Below are 22,535 nucleotides of genomic sequence, written 5' to 3' on the forward strand. Positions count from 1 at the left end.
ATTCTATCATTTACCCTTCCAACATAAAAAAGCTATGAACATACAGTTGATGACATTCAGCTTCATCGTAAAAATGTCTGGAATAAAAAACACAGCATGTGAATGCTAATCTCTGTGTCCAGCTAATAAAAGACACTGTTAATTAGTGACCCTGATTTCTGAGTAAGAATGATGCTTTACACAACAGACACATAGCACAGAAGAAAGAATACAGATGAATTCTACTTTCACTTTTGGTTCCATTTGTTGAAGCAATACTATTTACTGGTGAGAGCATAGCATGAACAGACTGACCTGGTGTGGCTGTTGGACGACAGACTCTCCCAAGGCTGAACACTGCAACCTGACATAGCAAATGTTCCCCCACAGCTTCCATCCAGCCTGGACAGCAAGTCTTTGGCAGCGTTCTCTGCCATTTTACGGCACACATGGGCCTGTTTGAGGATCTGAGGGACACTGTTTTCATGTGACTCTTCTCCTAGGTAAATTGTGTCAAAACAGAAAAGACAGCACACAAAGAATTATGAACACAAAGGAACCATTCTGCTGAGGTCTCAGGTCAGTTTGATGAGGGTTACAATTAGTGTAGTTTTAAAGAAAGTGGTATTTGTCAAACCAGGAGCAAAAGGAAGACTGTGCCACAGAACACAGACAGCTGGCTTGCTGGCTTCATAGTCATAGTGATTTCAGTTAAAACATAACAAAAACAAGACATGGAATCACAAGGAATAGACATTTACTGGGAGCTTTGTCTTCATTCAGAGCATCAACCAATAATTTTCAAAAGTCTAAGTGCAAAAAAAATGTCTAATAAACTTACCACAGGGACACCAAAGGTCTAAGCAAAAGTATGAGAAGAGTACTGTCTAAAATAATTTTATTAGTCTGAAGAATGTAGGTAGTTGAATGGCATTTCCTCAAATTTTTCAAGCAGTTTTGCTGCATGGCTGTAAACTCTTTAAATAACTCATTCAGAAAGAGATAATCAACTCCGAGTAAATTAAAAAAGGTGCAATTCATTTCACGTGAAATAAAAACTCATGAGGTACATTTTAAAATATAGTCAAATGTAAGGCGAGAATGACAATTATATTCTACGCCTAATAAAGCAATTATATGTGAGAAATTTAAACAAATTACTTTCTAATTAAAACTTTTACTAAAACGGCTCATGTTTACCTATGCAATAATGCATAAACGCATGAAAAAAAAACTAAAAGTTTTTTGAATGGAACAAAAAATTTCAAGGGATTAATGGATCTTAAATAAAACACGTAACATTTTACTACAGATATCAGTTTCCCCAGTTTCCACCTTTGTTAAGTGTTGAAAAAACATGCATAATTTGGCTCGTAAAAATGTTGGTGGTACAGAATATCCAATCCCAGTGAAACGCACCTGGAGTCCCCAGATGTGCTGCTTGGAACTGCTTATACACCAGGCTTTGCTCGGTCTCTGCCAGCGTGAGCAGCATCTCGTAGGCCTCGAGGCACTGCTCACTGTGGAAAAAACACAGGACTCTTCTCAACAGCAACGACACACATGTGCACGTGAAAGAGGAATAAACGTAAACAGCTTGAGGAACTGTCCGCCAGCATTTAAAGCAACAAAGTGTGATCTTACAGTATACGTACTGTGTACGAAACCAAAGCAGGAAGACGGAAAAATGGTAATGAGGTTGCGTACATCTAGAGACGTGGAGTTAGGGGATATTTTTCAAAAGCAATTATTTCACTGTATGTTGAAAAATTTGAAATTTGCAAAAACCTTGTAGCATTTGCAGGTAGACATGTATATTTGACGTACTCTATTATTCGCTCTGGCAAATAAAGGTATGCTATGAAATTGAATGTTTAATTGGTGACCATATTTACCAATGTTTTAATTCCAGTTCAAACAAATAATTTAATTTACATTTAATATAATGTTTAGGCACAGTGGGTTTGGAAGGATCTTGCTCTCTGGTGGGTCTGGGGTTCGAGTCCTGCTTGGGGTGCTTTGCGACGGACTGGCGTTCCATCCTCCATCCTGGTGTGTCCCCTCCCCTTCCGGCCTTGAGCCCTGTGTTGCTGGGTTAGGCTCCGGGTTTCAAGACAAGCGGTTTCAAACAGTGTGTGTGTGTGTGTGTGTGTGTGTGTGTATAATGTTTACATTTATTAATTTAGCAGATGCTTTTCTCCAATGCAACATATATCTCAGAGAATACAATTTGTTGCATTACATTAGGAGAAAGACAAACACAGTTACAGATGCTTGATTCTTAAGAAAAGATATTTTGTTTCTTTCCACTATATGTACCAATGCTCATCACACGAGTAATGGCATAAAACTCAAAACAGACGAATACTGATCACCTTCCTACAATTTATGTTTTTTTTTCCCCAGATAGACAAACATTTACGTACAATACAGGAGCAGTGGCTGTGTGAAGGCTTATCCGGGCATGATCATAAAGTTATGGTGCATGAACATTTACACCTTACATGAGCTTAAGAGATGGTGGGCGAAGTGAATCTGGAAGAGGTGAGTTTTCAGATCCTTTTTAAGTGTGGACAGAGTTTCAGCAGTTCTGAGTGAGAGGGGGAGGTCGTTCCACAACAACGGATCCAGAACTGAGAACCTCCGTGCTTTGCTTTTCGTGTGCGGGACCACCAAGCAGGCAGAAGTGTGAAGCAGTTTGGTTGAGATGTAGTGGTTGATCAAGTCTTGTAAATAGCAAGGAGCAGTTCTATTGATGCATTTTTAGGCAATAACCAGGGTCTTAAATCTGATCCGGGCAGCTAAAGGAAGCCAGTGCAGAGAAACAAGTAGAAGAGATACATGGGAACGCTTCGGCAAGTCAAACACAATTCATGCAGCAGCGTTCTGTATCAGCTGTAGAGGTTTGATAGCAGTAGTGGGATGCAAGACAAGAGAGAGCTGCAGTAGTCCAGACGGGATGTCACCATGGCCTGGACAAGAAGTTGGGTAGAGTCAGTTGTGAGGTAAGGACAAAGCCTGCGGATGTTATTCAGGATGTATCTGCATCAGGTTGTGTCTTCAATGTGCTGAGAGAAAGATAGACTTGAGTTACTCACCATCACTCCCAGACTCTTAGCCGAGGAGGTAGGCACAATGAGTGAGTTGTCCAGTTTGATCAATAGATTGTGACAGGAAGCCAAGCCAGCTGAGAGGTGTAGGTTCTCAGTTTTGGAGAGGTTGAGTTGGTGGGGGTGATCAGACATCCATGCAGAGATGACCGACAGGCAGCGATGCGCACGGGAATGTCTGATGCTCCACGTGGAAAGGAGAGGAAGAGCTGGGTATCATCAGCGTAGCAGTGGTATTTGAATCCATGGGAGGCAATGACAGGGCCAAGGGAGGAGGTGTAGATCGAGAAGAGAAGAGGACCCAGTACCAAGCCTGCGGGACACCGGTTGAGAGAGGCAGAGAAGAAGAACGGGAGCTCCGCCAGACCATTTGGTATAATGTGTGAGATAGGTAGGACTCAAACCATCTTAGTGCCATTCCTTTGATCCTAAGCTGACTAAGAGAGGAGAGTAGAACCTGGTGGTTGACAGTGATGAATGCTGCAGACAGGTCGAGAAGGATGAGGACCGAGGAGAGGGAGGCGGTTCTAGCCGACTGGAGAGCATCAGACACCGCCAGGAGTGCCGTCTCCGTGGAGTGACTGACTTATATCCATCGAGGGGATGGTTCCAGGTGAGGAATTCAGATAGTTGATCACAGGTCACCCGTTTCAGAGTTTTAGACAGGAAGGACAGGAGGGAGACCAGCCTGGAGTTTTGGACTGAGTTAATTCAATTGAATTGAATTCAATTTATTTTTATAGAACACTCTTCTCACGCAGTGACACAGAGCACTTTAACACAGGCATAAGGCAAGAAAAACAAATACATCAGATATGAAACAAAGAAGACAATTGACTACTTACTACCATAATATAGTACTTTTATAGAGCTATACGTATGCCTACTGGCCACGGAGGAAAGGAACAAAAACTCCCAACTTAAAATCGAGGGAGAAAAAAACCTCTGGGGGTCCAAGGGTCAGTGATTGCCCACTCCTCCTGGGCATTCTAGAGTAAGTAACAATTCTAAGTCAGTTAACAAGTAATAATGATATTGTTGCTATATAGTATCTTGGATCCCCAGACGTCTCGTCCATCATGGCAGTTGGTCATCACCTTCAGTCAGCATGGGATTTATCTGTCACCAGAGGATTAGGATCCAGAGTGGGTTTCTTCAACAGCGGTGGAATGAGAGCAGTTATGAAGGCAGTTATGATCCAGGTTTCAGTTAAGGCCAGGAGGTCCAGTGAGAGATGGGAGGTGTAGGCAGGTATGAAGTCAGCCTTCCTCATAGCAGATCAGCAGTTCCAGAGTCCCATGGAGACACTGAAGCAGGATGGAGGGTTTGACAGACGAGGATAAACCAGGTTACTGTAGCAGCAGGAGCGTCTGAGTCTCTGGTGGTGGTGTCACACAGTTCAGTATCTGTAGACAAATTTGATGATTGACATGTATGACTCATGATCCCACGAAGAACTGGTTGGCGACGGCAGAGTTCACATAGTGACGGTGGACTTCCTTGGTGGACTCTTGCAGGTAGACTCCTTTGTCTTTGCACCCCGAGTCTTCCCACCAAGAGGCTGCCGATACGAGTCACCAGCTGCTATTTAAACTCATGCAAGCAGAGTTTTTTCAAGTTTTTTTTTTTTTTAAATCTTTTGACAAATTATTGGCATTGAAAATAAACTATTAGAACACTTAGGTTTACAATAAAAATACTTATTGGAAGAATATGTGTATGTATGCAGAGGGGTGGTGGTGCAGTGGTTTTGAGCGGTGCCCGCTCTGTGGTGAGTGTGGGGTTCAAGTCCTGCTTGAAGTGCTGGTATCCTGTCCCGAGCGTGTCCCCTACCATTCCAGCCATGTGCCCTGCATTGCTGGGTTAGGCTCCGGTTCACAGCGACCCTGCTTTTCAAATCTAGGAAATGGAGCTTTTAAGGGGCTTGAATACTTTTACAAGGCACTGTCTCTGACAAAACCTTTCGAGGTTTAATGAATTTGAAATCCCTTTGAAACATGAATAGGAAACATTATGAATCATCCTTAGTGCATTAGTTTATTGTTATTATTTAAGATAACTGAGATTTTAGATCAACTAAAAAGTGGTGCAACAATCTTTCAAGAGCAGTAGCAGAAAGCTGGATGGAAAGGTGTGGAATACTAACCTGTACTGGAGGGCAAGACGTAAAGCTGTTGCGTTAGACTCGTACTTTCCCACCAGCATACTCATCCTCTCTGCATTGCTTTTGCATTCTTCCAGTGTGATGGCCAGCAAGTCGTTTTGGGACTTTAAGTGATCAATTCGACTAGAACGAACGAAAAAAATTTTATAAAAATAAAACAAGACATACAAATGTAAAAACATACAATTTCCTGCATGTTCTGTTAAAAATGCTACATCCACCCTTACTTTATTGTAAAAATATTAATAAATATTATAGTAAAACAGGAAAATGCCAAGCAAATTACCTGCCTAAAGTCTTTTTCACAAATACAGTTTGAAGCACTTGGGTATTTAGACTTGTATTTGTAAATTGTACAAAAAGATGTTGAATGAAAGCTGTCCATTGTTTAACAACAAAATCCACTCAACATTCAACTCTTCACAAACAAAAAGTCCCCACTACTTCCCATTGTGGCGAGTCGTGCGATAAAAATCTGAGAAATTGTTTTTGTGCTGTTAGTTTAAACAGATTCAGTGTCTATTATTGTGACTTAGTTGAAGATCAGAGCACATTTTATTAGTAATTAATGCATAAATCCAGGTAATTGCAAAGGGTACACAAACTTCTATCCATAAACATGTTAGGTAAGACAAATTGATAATCAGCTCTACTTTACAGGTTTCTTTAATCAATGAATGAATGAAAGTTACAAGAGATAAATTCTATTTGATTGCTGTAGCATACAACATAAAACATACAATTTACTGTGAGTGTACTACTGTACTTTATTATTATGACTATTTAAATTTATTACTACTTGAAATGTTTTATATGATTTTTAAAGACATTTATCAAAGTTACTTGGGGTTTTTGGGATGGGCTGGGAAACGAATTTCATTTTTCCTATAAAGAATAACAGTAAATGGGGTCCCGCTATTCGCCTTTCATTATCCACCCCATGTTCAGGAAAAGTTAAGGGCAGGCAGCGGGGGGTATGCCTGTATTTATTTTATGAAAGTGACAGGATGCAGACTTACTCAAGCATTGTTCATTCATTGATCTATTTAAAATATATATTTTTTAAAGGTTGATTTGCCTCCATCCGATTCACTGTAGAAGCTACCTCTGTAAAAATGTGGCTGATTCAAGTGATGCTAAATTAACTCTGCAAGATCAGGTCACCTTTTTGGATCTTCTTGAATTGGGCCGTAATGACAACTCCTGTGAAAGACTGCAATACTTGCGTTTCATTTGTTTTAACTCCCTGTATAAACCAGAACTTCCGCAGTAAGTTGATTCTGTCACTTTGCTGTTGACCCAGTTCTGCTCTGTTTGGAAGCAAAACAATAGTTTGATTTGTTTATTTTAGAGCCAATGCCCAAATCCATGCTGGAACAATAACCTGTAAGTTGAGTGGTATTTTCTCGTTCTCAAAACCTTTGTGATAGAGTGAGTCGTACCGAAGAAGTTGGACATCAGTACCTTTTGCACGTGCCCAACGCAGGGAAACCGTACAATGCAGACGTTTCAGTTAACAGGCCCTGTTTGCGGCAGGCCTCACCTGTTCAGTCGTTCAGTCTCCACCTCAAACTCCCTGATCTGGTTCTCAGAAAGAGCAGATCCATGAGCGTGGAGTGTATGGAAGATTTCCTGTATGTTTGAACAGTCTTGCAACGAATGGGCTAAATGCTCTGCAACATTACTGGACACCTGTTGAAATAATTGCAAGGGTTACCACACTGTTATCACACCATGTGAGCAAATCACACTTGAGCTTCAACGCATCTTATCACACATCCGCTGATCCGTTCTTGGTTTAGAATTACTGTACTAAACAAGACATGCTGTGAAATTTAAGAGTTCTTTCAGTGAAATATTGTGCTGTCTCTGAATAAAGTGGTCTCTGATTGAAGACATTAATATGAAAGTGCTTCATAAATGAAAAGACTGTGAAGTAGCGCTATTTTTACCCCCATAAGACACAACTGGAAACACTGATGTGGACCAAGCACTGTCACATGTTCAATATGGTCACCAACTAGTACGAAACACTTATCTTCAGCACTCAAGCAAAGCTGAGATACTGGCTATAATGTACCACACAAAGTGCTGTAGGTCCCATTTTCACACGCCATTTGCTCATTTTGCATTAATGATTTCCAATTTGATGTTTTCTTTAAAAAAATATACTTAAACATTCCTCAAAAAACAGACAAATAAGCTCAAAAAATTAGCCCAGTGCTGCGGTATCTATGAAAGCTGCCATGAAATTAGTGGAGTGTCCATAACATACATGCTTCATAATATGTATCCAACTACACTGATATGAGTGTCTTATGAAACCTGAGAACAGAGGAAACTGCAGTGGCTCTTCATGCAAAAAACATGCAAGTTAAGCATTTTGCTATGTATTCATTTTTAATTGTGTTTTCCAAAACATCTGTCGCAGAGTAAACAAACTGAATATGAGTGTGAGACTGAATTGATTCACATTGTTTCTGCTACGCGTACAGCTCATGTGTGCTGTTGGTCAGTGTTGATGAAAAAAATGTGCAGTATGAAATAAACGTTCTTCCGAACATTTCTCACTCAGGATATCAGTTGAAAATGACTATTCACTTTTTCCTTGTCAAGTCTGTGGTTCCAGTGATGGCTTAGTGCACAGATGATCATGCTAAAGGATATTCAGATGTATTAACAGGTTAAGGTGTCATTAACAAACAAATATATTTTGGCCATAGCCATAACAGGGTGGAGATGTATCTAAAATATGTTTTTGTCATACCGCTGACTGATAATATTTTTGATCCCTATTTACAGTCCCCAGCCTGTGTCTCTATAAAATGTTCTTTGCTGAACAGACGCTGGAGTTCGATAAATGCATGAATAGCAAACAGTTTTCTCTCCTTAATGCACGCCGAGGCAACGTGTATCACTGGTGCCTCACAGTCTCTGGGTCCTGGCTTCAGGGTTCAGATGTGTTTCAGTCCAGTGTATAGGTGTGCAGATTGTATGCCCCCCCCCATATTTGTGTGGGTTTCTTCTGGGTGCTCCGGTTTCCTCCCACAGTCCATAAATGAGTTTCAAATGAACGGAAGAAACTGAACAGCTTGAGCATAACAGAATGTGTTACACTGCTCTGCTGTATAAATATATGAAAGGTTTTAGGGAGTGATGGCTAAATACTAACATTGTGTGTTGAGTGGGAAAAAATGTTGTGGAAAGTACAGACACTACTAAATGAATAAATATAAATGTACTGTTGTTTCTCACCCCAACGCTGCTTATTTCTGAGCCTAGAACGGCCTTCTCATTGGATGTTGTGTCAGATCGAGTTTTGGAAATCTTTACACGTTCTGCAAGCTGAAAAAAATGTAAAAAAAAAAAAAAGACACATGCCATATACAGACCTCTGCTTCACAGTCACATCTTCGTTAAAAACAACAAAACTGTGACTAATAAATGTGACAAAAAAATTAAGAGTACAAAATAAAAAACGTGTCTCTTTCTAGCTCATGTTTCCCTGCCTGGTACTCACCTTTGCAACTGGAACATCGCTGCTGTTGCCTGTGATCTCACCAGCACTAGGGTTCATGGGACGGCTGAGCAGGGATGGCCGACTGGGACTACAGTGACTGTCCACTTGGACATTATGGAAGCGCATCTGCAGCTCTCGAACCTATCAAGACAGGTACTGTCACCCAAGACGCAGTGCTGTATCCCAGGACCATGTTAAATCCTTGCCCTCAAGCCAACTTTTCATATCGTCAATAGGACATATACAGACACACTGGGCCATTAAAAATTTGACTACAGTTAAAAATATGAATAAGCGTGCAGGAAACTGCGACTTACCCAGAAAACAAGGACAGGAATAAGTGCATACCAATGGAGCCATCTCTCTGCTCATACACTTACATGTTTAATTGTCCTTTCCTCAAACATCCACAGAGTTCCTGTGTACACTAACACTTTCAGTTTTCAGCCCAAGCTCTGATTATATCTACACCTGGTTCGTACCGCTGCACAAATGCCATTAAATCCTTTTTCTCTCATCTGTTTATAAAACGCTATACAGAGCACCTAGTTTTGCACCATCTGTATGCCAGATTCAGTCTGTAATTCTATGATGTCAAGTATAAATTTAACAAACAGGGAGAGACTCTTAATTCTTCCATAGATACTTTCAAACTACTCATCTTAGTGAGATTCCTCTTTGCACTAGGCTGAACAGGGCACACAATACCTCCCTTTCTGCAGGAAGTCTCCTCATGAACTTCCAAGTATTTCCAGACCAGATCTGAGACCATCTAATCTGTCCAGGTTGACAGGAGACAGATCCTTCAAGGGAGACACCTAGAAGGCATTCAAACTACACAGCCTTGACTGGCTCTTCATAACATGGAGGAGCAGTGACTTCAAGGGCTTCCATGACTGCTGAGCTCCTCACCCTGTCACTAAGGTTAGCCAAGTGTGAGCCTTGAGTGTGAGCCCTGGCACCCTGGGCGGAACCTCCTTTGTGCCACTTTTACCTTTTACCTGGTTTTCTTTTGTTTACAAGCTAAGACTCAAGACCAGAGACCTTGAGGATGAGGATGACCAAATGGAAAAACACAAACACTGTTGGAGAACTCAACACCTGCTCCACCATCACAGTTCTACACAGCGTTTACAATACCAAAGTTGCTGCACTAAGCCACTTCCTCAAATCTCTGGTAGCTCTTGCCATTATGAGAAGAACCCCAGTAAACTTAAATTGCTTGATCTGAAGCAGCTGCACTCTTACATCGAGGAACAAATTGGTTTTATCCCTGGCAAGAGCCACCAGCCCATAAATGGAGGTGCTTTATTTTTGAGGACTGCGCGAGGACTGTACTGTTGACTTTGATGACTACACGTCAGCAGTAACCAGCTACATTAGCACCTGCGTCGAGAACACTGTGCCCACCAAACAGATCCAGACATACCCCCACCAAAAGTCGTGGATAAACTGTGAAGTTCGATTCATGTTGCGTGCCCACTCTACTGCATTTGTTTCAGGCAATGCCAGTGACTACAAGAAGGCCAGGTACGATCTTCGAAGAGCCATTAAGGCTGCCAAGAGGGAATACAGACTGAGACTGGAGTGTCATTACACTATGGCTGACACCCGGCGCATGTGGCAGGGATTACAGAACATCACGGACTATTGGAGAAGAAGCAGGTGTGAGATCACTGACCGCTGCATCACACCTGACAAACAACAAATTCTTTGCCCGTTTCAAGGTCTTCAACAACGAACCACTGGGTATTAAACTGACGGGTGCGAACACACAGAACCCACCATTCATGGTCACATCTGCAGATGTGGCAAAGACTTTTGGGGAAACAAACCGATGGAAATCAGCCGGCCCAGAAAACATCCCTTAACGCGTACTTAGAACCTGCTCATCGGTACTAGTTGATGTCTTTACCGATATATTCAATCTGTCCTTTGCATGAGCCTCAATTCCCACCTGCTTAAAGGGGACCACTATCCTGCTGCTGCCAAAAAACAACAAAGCATCCTGCCTCAATGACTACCGACCCATTGCACTGACTCCAATAGTGATGAAGTGCTTCGAGAGAATCATCATGAGGTACATCCAGACCATCACTCTGAACACTCTGGACCCTCTCCAGTTCACATACAGACGGAACAGATCCACAGAGGACACCATCAGCACAACAATACACACTGCCCTCACCCATCTGGAGAACAAAGACAGCTATGTTCGAATGTTGTTCATTGATTACAGTTCAGCATTCAACACAGTGATACCTTCGAAGCTCATCAACAAGCTTCACAATCTTGGTGTGCCACCCACCCTCTGCAACTGGGTTCTGGACTTTCTAATGGGCAGACCCCAATCCGTGAAAATTGGGAACCACACGTCCAGGTCAATTACCATAAACACAGGAACTCCACAGGGCTGCGTGCTCAGCCCCATGCTCTATGCACTCTTCACCCATGATTGTGTGGCTTCTCAGAACAACACCAGCATCATCAAATTTGCTGACGACACGACAGTCATTGGACTGATAACGGGAGGAGATGAGTTGGCATACAGTAGGGAAGTGGCTGACCTAGTGAAGTGGTGCCACGACAACAATCTCTCGCTCAGTGTCAGCAAAACAAAGGAGTTGATAGTCGATCCACGGAGAAGGAGGGAGCAACATTCATCACTGCATATTGGTGAGACAGTGGTGGAGAGGGTGAGCAGCTTCAGATTCCTGAGTGTTCACATTACTGAAGATCTCACCTGGTCTCACAATACAACACATCTGGTCAAGAAATCACATCAGCGTCTGCATTTCTTGAGAAGGCTGAGGAAATTTGGCATGCCAAGCCGAATCCTCAGAAGCTTCTATAGGTGTACAATCGAGAGCGACCTCACCAGCTCTATCACAGTCTGGTTTGGAAGCTGCACAGTACAGGACCGTAAGGCGCTACAGCAAGTGGTGAAAGCTGCCCAAACCATCTCTGGAACGTCCTTACCATCACTGGAGAGCCTATACAAGGCCAGAACCATCAGGAGAGCCATGAACATCATCAAGGACAATAGTCATCCCCAGCACAGCCTTTTCACACCCCTACCATCAGGCAGACGCTACAGAAGTGTTAAAGCCAGAACTTCAAGGCTGAGAAACAGTTTTTACCCACAGGCCATCAGGCTTGTGAAAGATACCTATCCACTGTCTCTCCACCCATCATGGCAGACACAGATTACCCTCTGAGCCTGAAAGGTATCAACTACCCCCCATCCCTCCTACACACACACACACACACACACACACACACACATCCACAACGCCAATAACATCAGAGACCACAGACTACCTCCGCATACGTTGCGCACACAAATACAGACCTCCTTTCAACTGCAAATTGACCCAATCTACCTCTGCAGGACGTTGCACATGTACGACTTCCATGTTTACATCGCGCACTGCACAGTTTATATACGTATATAACTTTGTTTCTTGGAATTTTGCACTAATAGTAATTTTTGTAAATTTGTGATTTTTGCACTCATTGTAATTTTTGTAATTTGTGATTTACGCCTTGTGTTTTTCTTTCCTTATGTCCTTACAATTTATGTCATTAGCTGCTGAGAGGATTCACAGAGTAAGAATTTCATTGTATGGTGTAACGAACTGTTTACTGTATACATGACAATAAACTCTTGAATCCTGAATCTTCATCCCGACTGCATCACACTCAGTAATAAATTATATTCCTGTACTTTGAGCATGATACTCCAAAAAGGCTAACATGAGCACACTATCTTTGACCCTTATAGTTCTTTTTCAAGGGTCTAGGGATACATTGGATCCTCACCTTAAGAACAAAGTTAACACTGGGAATATGTTGGTAACTCAATAGTAATTCATTTATAAACAATGTATTCATGGCTTAATTTCTGCAGAAATCTCAGAAAAACCTACAACAAATAAAAATACTCCAGAAGACAGTTTTACCTGCAAACAATAACACATTTCAAACAAACTTAATTGTATTCGTGGAATAATGCAAGAGTTTTTATTTATACACACACACACACACACACACATACACACACACACACACACGGAATGAATCTGCTTGTCCCACGCGGGGTCGTGGCAACGCAGGGCATAGGGCTGGAGGGGGAGGGGAAACTATACTGGTCATGTCACTGCACAATTGTTTGTCCACTCTGGAATCTGTTTTGGACAGAGTGTCCCAAACTGAGGTATGACATCCATCCATGCGGTCATGCTGTTCCTGGTGTACTGTGAACACCCAAGACATGTTCCTCTTTTCTTCTCTTAAAGCTTTCAAATTGCATACTTCAGCTACATGTGCAGAGCACTTTCAAACTGAGCAGTTTTATTGGACATGATACCTGTACACATCCAAGATCATGCTTTTGCTATATTATATAAGCTTGAGAAATGTACGCAATTTTTCAGAAGTTACTTGAACTTCCTTATTGAATGCAATAATGCTGCATGGCTGAATAGAATAATTACTTGAAAAAATGTTTGATTTGTCAAGAGTTTGTTGACTTGTTCTTCCATATAGTGAAACAGATGTAATGTCACATCCCCCGCAGCCGGCACATCGGCGACACCTGCTGTTTCCTAATAGAAACGGCTATAAAGAGGGACGCCGAGGAGCCTAGATGCGGAACCTTGTTTTGCCTCCTTTGTTTCCTCTCGAGCCGTGCCACAGTGAACCTCTTCTGACATCGACCTTTGCCTGTACATTCCTGACCTCATTCTTTGTCTAGCCCTCTGTACTACGTTTGCTGATCGCCTGACCAACGCCTGTCCCAAGACTTTGCTTCTGGATTCCATTTTGGTTTTATTTATTAAACGTCTGTTTACGAAACTCTGCACTTGAGTCCATCCTCGCGAAGCCCAACCATGACATGTAAATGGAAAAATATAATGTCAACAGCCCCCTATTCAAAGCCAAGTGAACACAGGATGGGTTTTGTGAAAATCTCAAAGATAGCAATAATAAATAGAATATAATGAAAAATGACCACTTTTTACTTTGACATTTTATCACCTTTAATTTTAGTGATTCTAAACGGCCTGTACTGTGTCCCTGTGTGAGTGTGTGGCTTCCCTACAACAGACTGGCATCCCATCCAGGATGCAGCACTCTCAGCCCAGTGCCCAGTAATTCTGGGACAGACTCTGGATCACTGCCACCCTGACAGGTGCTTGACAAAAAAGAGTGGGTTAGTGACTGACAGGATGGTGCAGCAGGTAATGCTGGTGCTTCACAGATTCTCTGCTGTGGATTTCAATATGGTTAAATTGAACTAAACCTGGATGAAAACTGAATTTAAATTGAATGTGGTTCTGTGGGGAGTGCACCTGTCCTCCCTGTGCTGCTGTTGCTTTCTCTCCATGCTCTCGTGTCCTCCCATGGTACAAACACAGGCATGTGAGGTGAATTTTTGACACTGCAACTGGTATTGTGCACCCTGCCTTGTGCTCTGTGCTGCTGGGAAAGGCTCTTGCCACTGTGACCCTGCAATGGCCTCAACGGTTATTCATTATTTGTTTGTTAACTTTGCTGATGCCTTTGTCCAAAGCAACGGATAGGATAGCTCATGCAAGGCAAAAAAAAAAAAAACCGCCTGCTGCAGTCTATGATGAAATACTGTGTTGAGATACTGTGTTGTGACCAACACAATATCAACCAAGCACAGAAACGATCGCAATTCAGGTAATTCTTCATATAACGTTATTTATAAAAAGTATCATAGCATGTACAGTTAACACAACATTTGAAAAAGAGCAAAAATGAGCCATGAAAACAATTGTTAATGAATTATTACTGAGAAAAGCCATTTAGAAACAGAGGAAAGGAAAACAAAAGATAAACCTCTGAGAATCCAGACACCAATGACTGCCCAGCTTTTTTGGGACTGTAGTGAATTATAACATGCCTGTGTCACTATAGATGAGAGGTACATTTCAAGCAGCTGATGCTGAACTGGCATGAGTGCAGGCAGGGTCCATAATCCAGTGATGTCAGGCAACTCAACCCAGCATGCATCAGTGTGCTGTCACTGCCAGGGGCTTCCCAGGTGCCTCATCTTATGATCCCGAAGGTACTGTGACAGCCCAGGAAGACAGAGCAAGAAAGAAAGAAAGAAAGAAAGAGAGAAAGAAAGACAGACAGAAATTATCACCAGTAAAGGGGGGCAAAAAATCAGAACAAATAGTTCTATGAACAAGAAAATAATAAGCTTAGAGGTTATTCACACATTTACAGAAAGTACAAGAGTAAAACAATGAAGTACTATGGGAAAAGTCGGAGAAGGTGTTTAAGTAGGTCCATTCCCCAGTTCCCCAGTGGGAGAGAATGACCAGTTGTCCTTTGTACACCTGGAAAGAGGAAGAAGGCAAGCAGAGGCTGAGCGGAGCATTTCTTGAGGACAGGAGTCAGAATTGAGAGACAGGAGGTAGGAAGGAGCCAAGTGTGGTGGAGCGATGCATTCAGGATGAGGGTCATTCAATGGATCCTAGCTGTGAAGAGGAGGCAGAACAGGCACGAGTGCAGACAAGTGGCTTGTGTACAACGCGGAAAATTGTGTAATAAATGAGCAACAGCTTTTTGTACAAACTGGAGAAGGCAGATGGCAGACACAGGAAGAGCTATCAGAAGGGAATTGCACTAATCAAGTGTGGAAAGAATAAGAGCTTGGACAAAGAACTGGGTAGTACTGTCCCAGATGAAGGAGTGGATTTAACAGATGCTGCTGAAGAAAAAAACAACAAGAGGTTTTGAAAGCAATGCAAAAGAACCAAGTGATGCAAGACACCCCAACAACATGCAGCACATTGAGCATTTCTGGGTGGATTGCCTTAACTCCTGCAGCTCTAACTCTGTAAGAGCAGGGGTCACCAACATGGTGCCCGCGGGCACCAGGTCGCCCGCAAGGATCACATGAGTCGCCCGCGGGCCTGTTCTAAAAATAGCTCACCATAGCGCCACTTACCAGTAAACTGCATCTAATTTTTTTTGTTGCTATTCTTTTTAAATCACACTTGCATTGGTGTAAATTTGAAAATGACAATATTAAAAAAAAACTTTAAAAAATATTTCATATTAGATTAGAGCTAGCTGGTCTCCACGGCAACCGTTGCCGTAGAGAGCAGCTAGCGGGCGCAGTGAAGGGGAGGAGATGATTTACCCCCGAAAACATGGCAGAAAAAAGAAAGAAAACATATCACTTTCACAGTGAATGGGAGGAAGAGTTCTTTTTTACCACTGTGAAAGATTCCTGCGTGTGTCTCATTTGCGGGGCGACTGTGGCGACGGCAAAGCGGCACAATGTTGAGAGACATTTCAGAACGTGTCACGCAAGCTACCATGCTAACTACCCACCGGGCAGCGCATTACGAGTGGAAAAAGCCCGCGAGTTAAAGGCAGGTTTGTGCAAACAGCAGTCTTTTTTCACGAGACCGGTGAAAAACCCCCAAAAAGCAAACTGGTAGCCCTTCACATTAATCGGTACCCAAGAAGTAGCTCTCAGTTTCAAAAAGGTTGGTGACCCCTGCTGTAGAGTCATCTCACTGCAGTAGTATCCTTAGCCAGAGGTGGGCATTTGCCTCTGCCCATTGTCTGCTCAATGTCCCCCTAGTTCCTGATGATATCCCTAGTTGAAGTCACTGCTGCCCCACCTCTTGCTGAGCCTAGGCAAAATTTAACTTCATCATTCCGTTTCACTGGCTAGTTTACCGGCACATTTTACAAGGATATCGAAAAATCCTTCTCTACAGTCTCTCCAAACTCCTCCACCATCAAGGCTTTTATTTCTGCAACTGCAGCAGCTGTGTGTTTCTTTCAGCCTGTCAATACCACACGGTAAAATTCATGGTTTCCTGTCCCATAACGGCTTCTCTCACCCAATGGCTTCTCTGTCAGACAAAGAACTCTTGCTCTACTGCAATGACTGGCACCAACTACCCTCCAAGCACAGCCCCCTGCAGCAGCCCCCATAACAGCAGTGTTAAACAGGTTCTCTTCTGACCCTTTGTTGGATACAATGGCCAGGAACCTACAAAACTACAGGTGGGATGGTGAAAAATGCTCTCCTCCAGTCAATGAAAGCAGCAGTCTATAAAATAAAAGGTTGGTCCATATGTGTTCATCCCTCCTATCTCAGCATAGGTGTCAAGTTTCAAAAGGAGGAGGTAAGAATTTCATAGCTTTCATAAATGTTTAACTACTAAATTGGAGTATAAAGCCAAAGAAAATTCCTTTAACACTGAAACACACACACTGGCTGAAACCACTTGTCCCAAGCGGGGTCGCAGCAAACTGGAGCCTAGCCCAGCAACACAGGGCGTGGGGCTGGAGGGAGAGGGGACACACTCTGGACAGGACGGCAGTCCGTCACAAGGCACCCTAAGGAGGACGCGAACCCCCGACCCACCAGAGAGTAGGACCCGTCCAAACCTGCTGTGCCACTGCGCCCCCCACCAATCCTGAAACAACATGTATAAAATTTATTGTTGAAATGGACTTTTATCCCGACTGGGCAAAACTAAACTGTTGAATCCAAACTGGACAATCACTAATGTCACCTGCTTCATGGACTAAGAGCCTGGGAGTGATGACTGACTCAAGTCTGTCTTCGTCTCAACATATCAAAGCCACAACCCGGTCCTGGAGGTACATCTTGCATAACATTCGCAGGATCCACCCTTATCTCACAATAAACTCTGCGAAACTACTTGTCCAGGCCATGGTGACATCCCATCTGGACTACTGCAACTCTGTTCTGTCTGGCCTTCCAGGCTCTGCCATCAAACCCTAGCAGTTGATACAGAAAGCTGCTCCACAAGTTGTGTGTGACCCACCAAAGTATTGATCTCAGCTCTGTGAAGGTACCGCCCTACAAACAGAACAAATGAAGAAAACCTCATGATTTGTTAGTGCTCATTTGTGCTGTTTTGTGGTATAAAAATTAGAATTTGTGCTGTTGCTGTTTTTGAGATATTAACATTTATTTTTTCCCAGAAGTGACGTCACTCAGCCCCACTACAATGCTCCAGACACTCGAATTCAGGGTCATTCTTTAGCGCTACATTTACGCCGATTTGTGCCGTTCGAACTGCGGTTGTACCTCTGTTACTTTTTATAAACGTAAAGGGATATATTACACGACATCACTTCGGTATTTCAGATTTCACGTATTAGTGATTATATGACACACTGTTTCTAGCAACATTCATAATAAGGATATTATGACTTCCAGTCTGTGTAACACTATTGCCTTTTACCTGTCCCACTTCATTCACCGGTCCATGTTGTGGTCAAACATGATGGAAAAAATGCTGTTGTTCAGTGAACAGTATTGATTCACCCAGCTCGACACAAGTGAAAAAAACATTAAAGTTAACGTTGAGGGTTTTTTTTATGAACAACAGAACTCAAAACATGTACAAATTCATTGCAATGTTTCCAGAGTCCTGTGTACACAACAAATATATAAATATTTTTACAAATTTAGTTAAAGTACTGCACCGATATTACACTTTGTGGATGACGTGTCTCACCCGTCTCCTCAGGTGCTCACACTCTTCACGGGTGGAATTTAAGGTCACTTTGATGACTTTCAGGTCCTCCTCCTTGCTAAGCAGCATGGCAGTCAACCTGTCATTCTCCTCCCGTAGTCCTGCAAGCTCTTTCTCCCAGCGAAGGTGCTCCTCTGAAATGCTTGGGTAGAAGTCCTGGCCCAGCGCACCCTCGATTTCCTCCACAGTCTGCAAAAAAGTTCAAAATTTAAACACTAACATACAGTACATACAATGCAAGCTACGTTAAATGCATTTGTTTCTTTCATTTCTGTTATCAACAACAGAACAAAATTTGGTCTTAACACAGCAACAAAAGCCATTTTCAAAGAAAATATAATTTTTCAATCCTTGCCTCTTGGCAGGAGTTGCCAGCTGGCTTACACTATAGCTTCTTTCTTCTAGTAAAGTCATTAAATGTATAGTAGAGTGAAACTTTTACACTTACTCATCTGATTTATCTGTTTCTGGTATATCTCTTGATCCTCCATTCAGCACTCTGTGTCACCAGAGCTCTTTATGACAACAATTGAACTGAATATGTAATACCGTACCAAAGCAAAAAGATATAGTACTTGACAAGGGTAATCAGCACTGAGAAGTTTCAAAAAGGTGACAAAATGTTCCTAAAGTAATCAGAATTATAATGTAGGTCAAATGTTAATTTTTGCGGTGGTTCATGATTTTGTTTCAAATAGGCTGGACTATTGTCCTGCTGTATTATTGGGCTGTCCATACCAGACTGCACCCAGGTTACAGTTAATACAGAATGCTAAAACTAGGAAGTACGACCATATAACACCGATACTGAAATCACTGCATTGGCTTCCAGTTAAGTTTAGAGTTGATTATTACATCTCACTTTTAACCTATAAGGCAGTAAATGGCATTGCTCCGGCTTACCTTTGTGAGATTATTATTATATTCCAAGACAGTGTCATTGTTCATTGGATGTGGACTACCTTAAAATACCTGGGATCAATAAGATCTCAGCAGGAGAGTGTGCCTTTAGCTATACGCATCCAAACTATGGAACAGTCTACCAGGTACTGTCAGGAATGTCCTGTCACAGTCAACCTTTAAATCCAGCCTTAAGACTTATAAATTCACTCATGTATCAATGATTAATGTAATTCCTGTTTCCTATGTTGTTTTTTCTTCTTTCTGTATAAAACTCTATAATCTTATAAAATCTTCAGTTACTAACCATTTCTTTCTTGTGAAGCATTGTATCCCTATGATGAGACCTTAGAAGACTGGCTGGCCATGATACCAGCACCCATTGCTGACTGAAGCTGATGACTGCCAACCATGGTGGACATAACGTGCCTATGTGAACTGGGACATCAAGTTATTAGCACTCACCGACAGTGTTATTAATAGCTGTAAATTGACTTGAAACTTTGACTCTATTTAATCTAGAATGCACAGGAGGATGGGGCAGGGGCAGCCACTGGCACTTGGACCACCTGAAGTTTTTTCTCTCTTGCTTTTTGACAGGGAGTTACTTGTTCCTTTCTGCCGTGGCCAGTAGGCTTACTTACAGCTTTAGTAACTGCAGAGATATTGTAGTAATTTAACATATAGCCAACTATATATTTGTCTTATGCCTCTGTTCAGCGCTCTGTGTCACTGTGAAGGCAGTTTCTTCTGTAAACCATGGCAATAACACTTTCTTGCCCGATATGTGGGAATCATTACCATATGTTGGCGCAATACACTGTTGAATAAATAAAAACAAAAACTGGACAGTGCTTTAACAAAGAGGGATAAATCAAACTTCTTGTCATCAAGCTTTTGACTTGCTGAATGAAGCTCATTCCAGTAAGCTTATATCTTATCCCTCACCCAGAGTAAATGTAGCAAAGTGTCAGGAATGTCGTTACATTACAAACTCTACAAAGCATATCTGAGATATCCCAGAAAATACCCCATGAAGATGTGCTGAAATAAAACAGATTCTGTGAACAAGCTTAAAGTTTTGTTCCTGAATACTAAGAAAAGTGCAGACGGGGAAGACCTTGGAAAATGTTAAAAATAATTAATCATAACTGAAAAAAAAGTAATGCAGGGGTGTGGTGGCGCAGTGGGTTGGACCTCCGTCCTGCTCTCCGGTGTGTTTGGGGTTTGAGTCCTGCTTGGGGTGCCTTGCGACGGACTGGCGTCCCGTCCTGGGTGTGTCCCCTCCCCCTCCGGCCTTACGCCCTGTGTTGCCGGGTAGGCTCCGGTTCCCCGCGACCCCGTATGGGACAAGCAGTTCAGAAAATGTGTGTGTGTGTGGGGGGAAAAAAAAGGAAAGATGATGCTCCCACACAGCATCCTTCAGGACATGAGAAGTACCCCGGTGATTGTTGTTAAGTGCTTGTCGAAGTCATGGTCGACACAGTCCAGAGGCTGCAGAAGAGAGCGCAGAAGCACGAGGCTCGAGATAAGTCGGGGTACACTCTACATGGGATACCAGTTAACCCAGGGTGGCCCCACATTTACACAGCGTGGTACTTATTGTTCCAAATACCATTTGTACACCTGCACATTGCCCATTAGCACACACAAAAACCACACTGATTACATCCTTGGCAGAAAGATTGAAAGAGTTCATCTTTTAACAGCAGACTGTGGCACGGACTGCAAAGTACTGATGTGGAAGGTCAAAATCAAACTGAAGAGGAAGTGCAAATAAATACAGCTTCCAAAATATGATCTTGAAAATAATCCTAAAACTTACAAGGAGCACGTAAACAGCTGTCCTTGACAACCGATAATGAACAGATAATAAAATCAGCACTGAAGTGACGAAAAAGAATAACTGCTGACAGAACAGACAGGACTGTTGCAGTGATGTTTTTAGTAAGGGAGGAAGAATCAGTCAAGGTGTTTACCTAATTATGGAGAAACTGGAGAAGCACATAGCAGGCCGAAGGCTGGAGAAAACCATTTAAATTTCAGTTCAAAAGACAAGAGACATGACACTATGTCTATCACTTTCTGATAAAGTTTTATGCAGCTACTCGTGCCATGAACATTAGTTCATATGGTGAAAGAAACTAACTGTTCTTAAGAATCGCGCATCAGCATCTATGTGTCTCTTTCTGCTAATGTAATGGACACATTGTATTTTCTATGAGATGTACATCACTTTGGAGAAAAGCATCTGATAAATGAATACATGTAAATATATTGCACAAAGGCAGTGTGGTGGCACAGTGGGTTGGACCGCAGTCCTGCTCTCCGGTGGGTCTGGGGTTCGAGTCCCGCTTGGGGTGCCTTGCGACGGACTGGTGTCCCGTCCTGGGTGTATCCCCTCCCCCTCCGGCCTTACGCCCTGTGTTACCGGGTAGGCTCCGGTTCCCCGTATGGGACGAGTGGTTCTGATAATGTGTGTGTATTGCACAAATTTCTGTCATTTCACACAACAGCAAGGTCTTGGTGAAGCTCATTCAACACAGCAGCAATACACTGAAAGAGAAGTGCCTCATAGCAACCAGACTGAAAAAATGGCTGGTGGACAATGGGACACATTGTTGGTGTTCTACATCGACAATAGAAAGAGTGAGTGAAAACAAAAAGGTCCCACATAGTGAAAGAAATAATGAGAGAAATACAGTATATTACCAACTCAGTTACAGAGAAACATCTCCCACGTGCCTAGGTTTATGACATGGAGGCTCAGTTAGACTCTCCTGCTGACAGTGAAGAATCCACTTGACTGCTGCATGATGGAACTACATTTGCATTCATCTTTATTCATTTATCAGATGTTTTTCTCCAAAGTGACATCTGCCTCATAGAAAATACAATGAGCACATTACATCAGCAGAAAGAGACACCTGGATGCAAACATGTGATTCTAAAATATATATAAATATAAATTATATATATGTATAAATATAATTTCTATATAAAATATAAAATACACACACACACACACACACACACACACACACACTTTCTGAACCGCTTGTCCCATACAGGGTCGCAAGGAACCGGAGCCTAACCCGGCAACTCAGGGCGTAAGGCTGGAGGGGGAGGGGACACACCCAGGACGGGACGCCAGTCCGTCGCAAGGCACCCCAAGCGGGACTCGAATCCCAGACCCACCGCAGAGCAGGATCCGGTCCAACCCACTGCACCACTGCGCCCCCACGAAAAATATAAAATAAATGTGTGTGTGTGTGTGTGTAAATGTAATA

The 22,535-nt window shown here is 42.5% G+C and overlaps 1 protein-coding gene across 1 annotated transcript in view; it reads right to left on the bottom strand.

Annotated features, from left to right (window-relative positions):
* mcc (MCC regulator of WNT signaling pathway) overlaps positions 1-22,535 on the bottom strand; it is a 116,998-nt gene that overhangs the window by 18,640 nt on the left and 75,823 nt on the right. The window contains exons 7-13 of the mRNA XM_018734391.2: positions 18,328-18,534; positions 8,774-8,914; positions 8,509-8,598; positions 6,797-6,945; positions 5,236-5,376; positions 1,399-1,499; positions 295-478 (exon numbers count right to left, since the gene is read on the bottom strand). Of these exons, the coding sequence (XP_018589907.2) occupies positions 295-478; positions 1,399-1,499; positions 5,236-5,376; positions 6,797-6,945; positions 8,509-8,598; positions 8,774-8,914; positions 18,328-18,534 (1,013 nt within the window). The remainder of the gene's footprint in view (positions 1-294; positions 479-1,398; positions 1,500-5,235; positions 5,377-6,796; positions 6,946-8,508; positions 8,599-8,773; positions 8,915-18,327; positions 18,535-22,535) is intronic.

The sequence above is a fragment of the Scleropages formosus genome, chromosome 5 (genome assembly GCF_900964775.1).
Source record: "Scleropages formosus chromosome 5, fSclFor1.1, whole genome shotgun sequence".
In the NCBI taxonomy this organism is placed as follows: Eukaryota; Metazoa; Chordata; class Actinopteri; order Osteoglossiformes; family Osteoglossidae; genus Scleropages; species Scleropages formosus.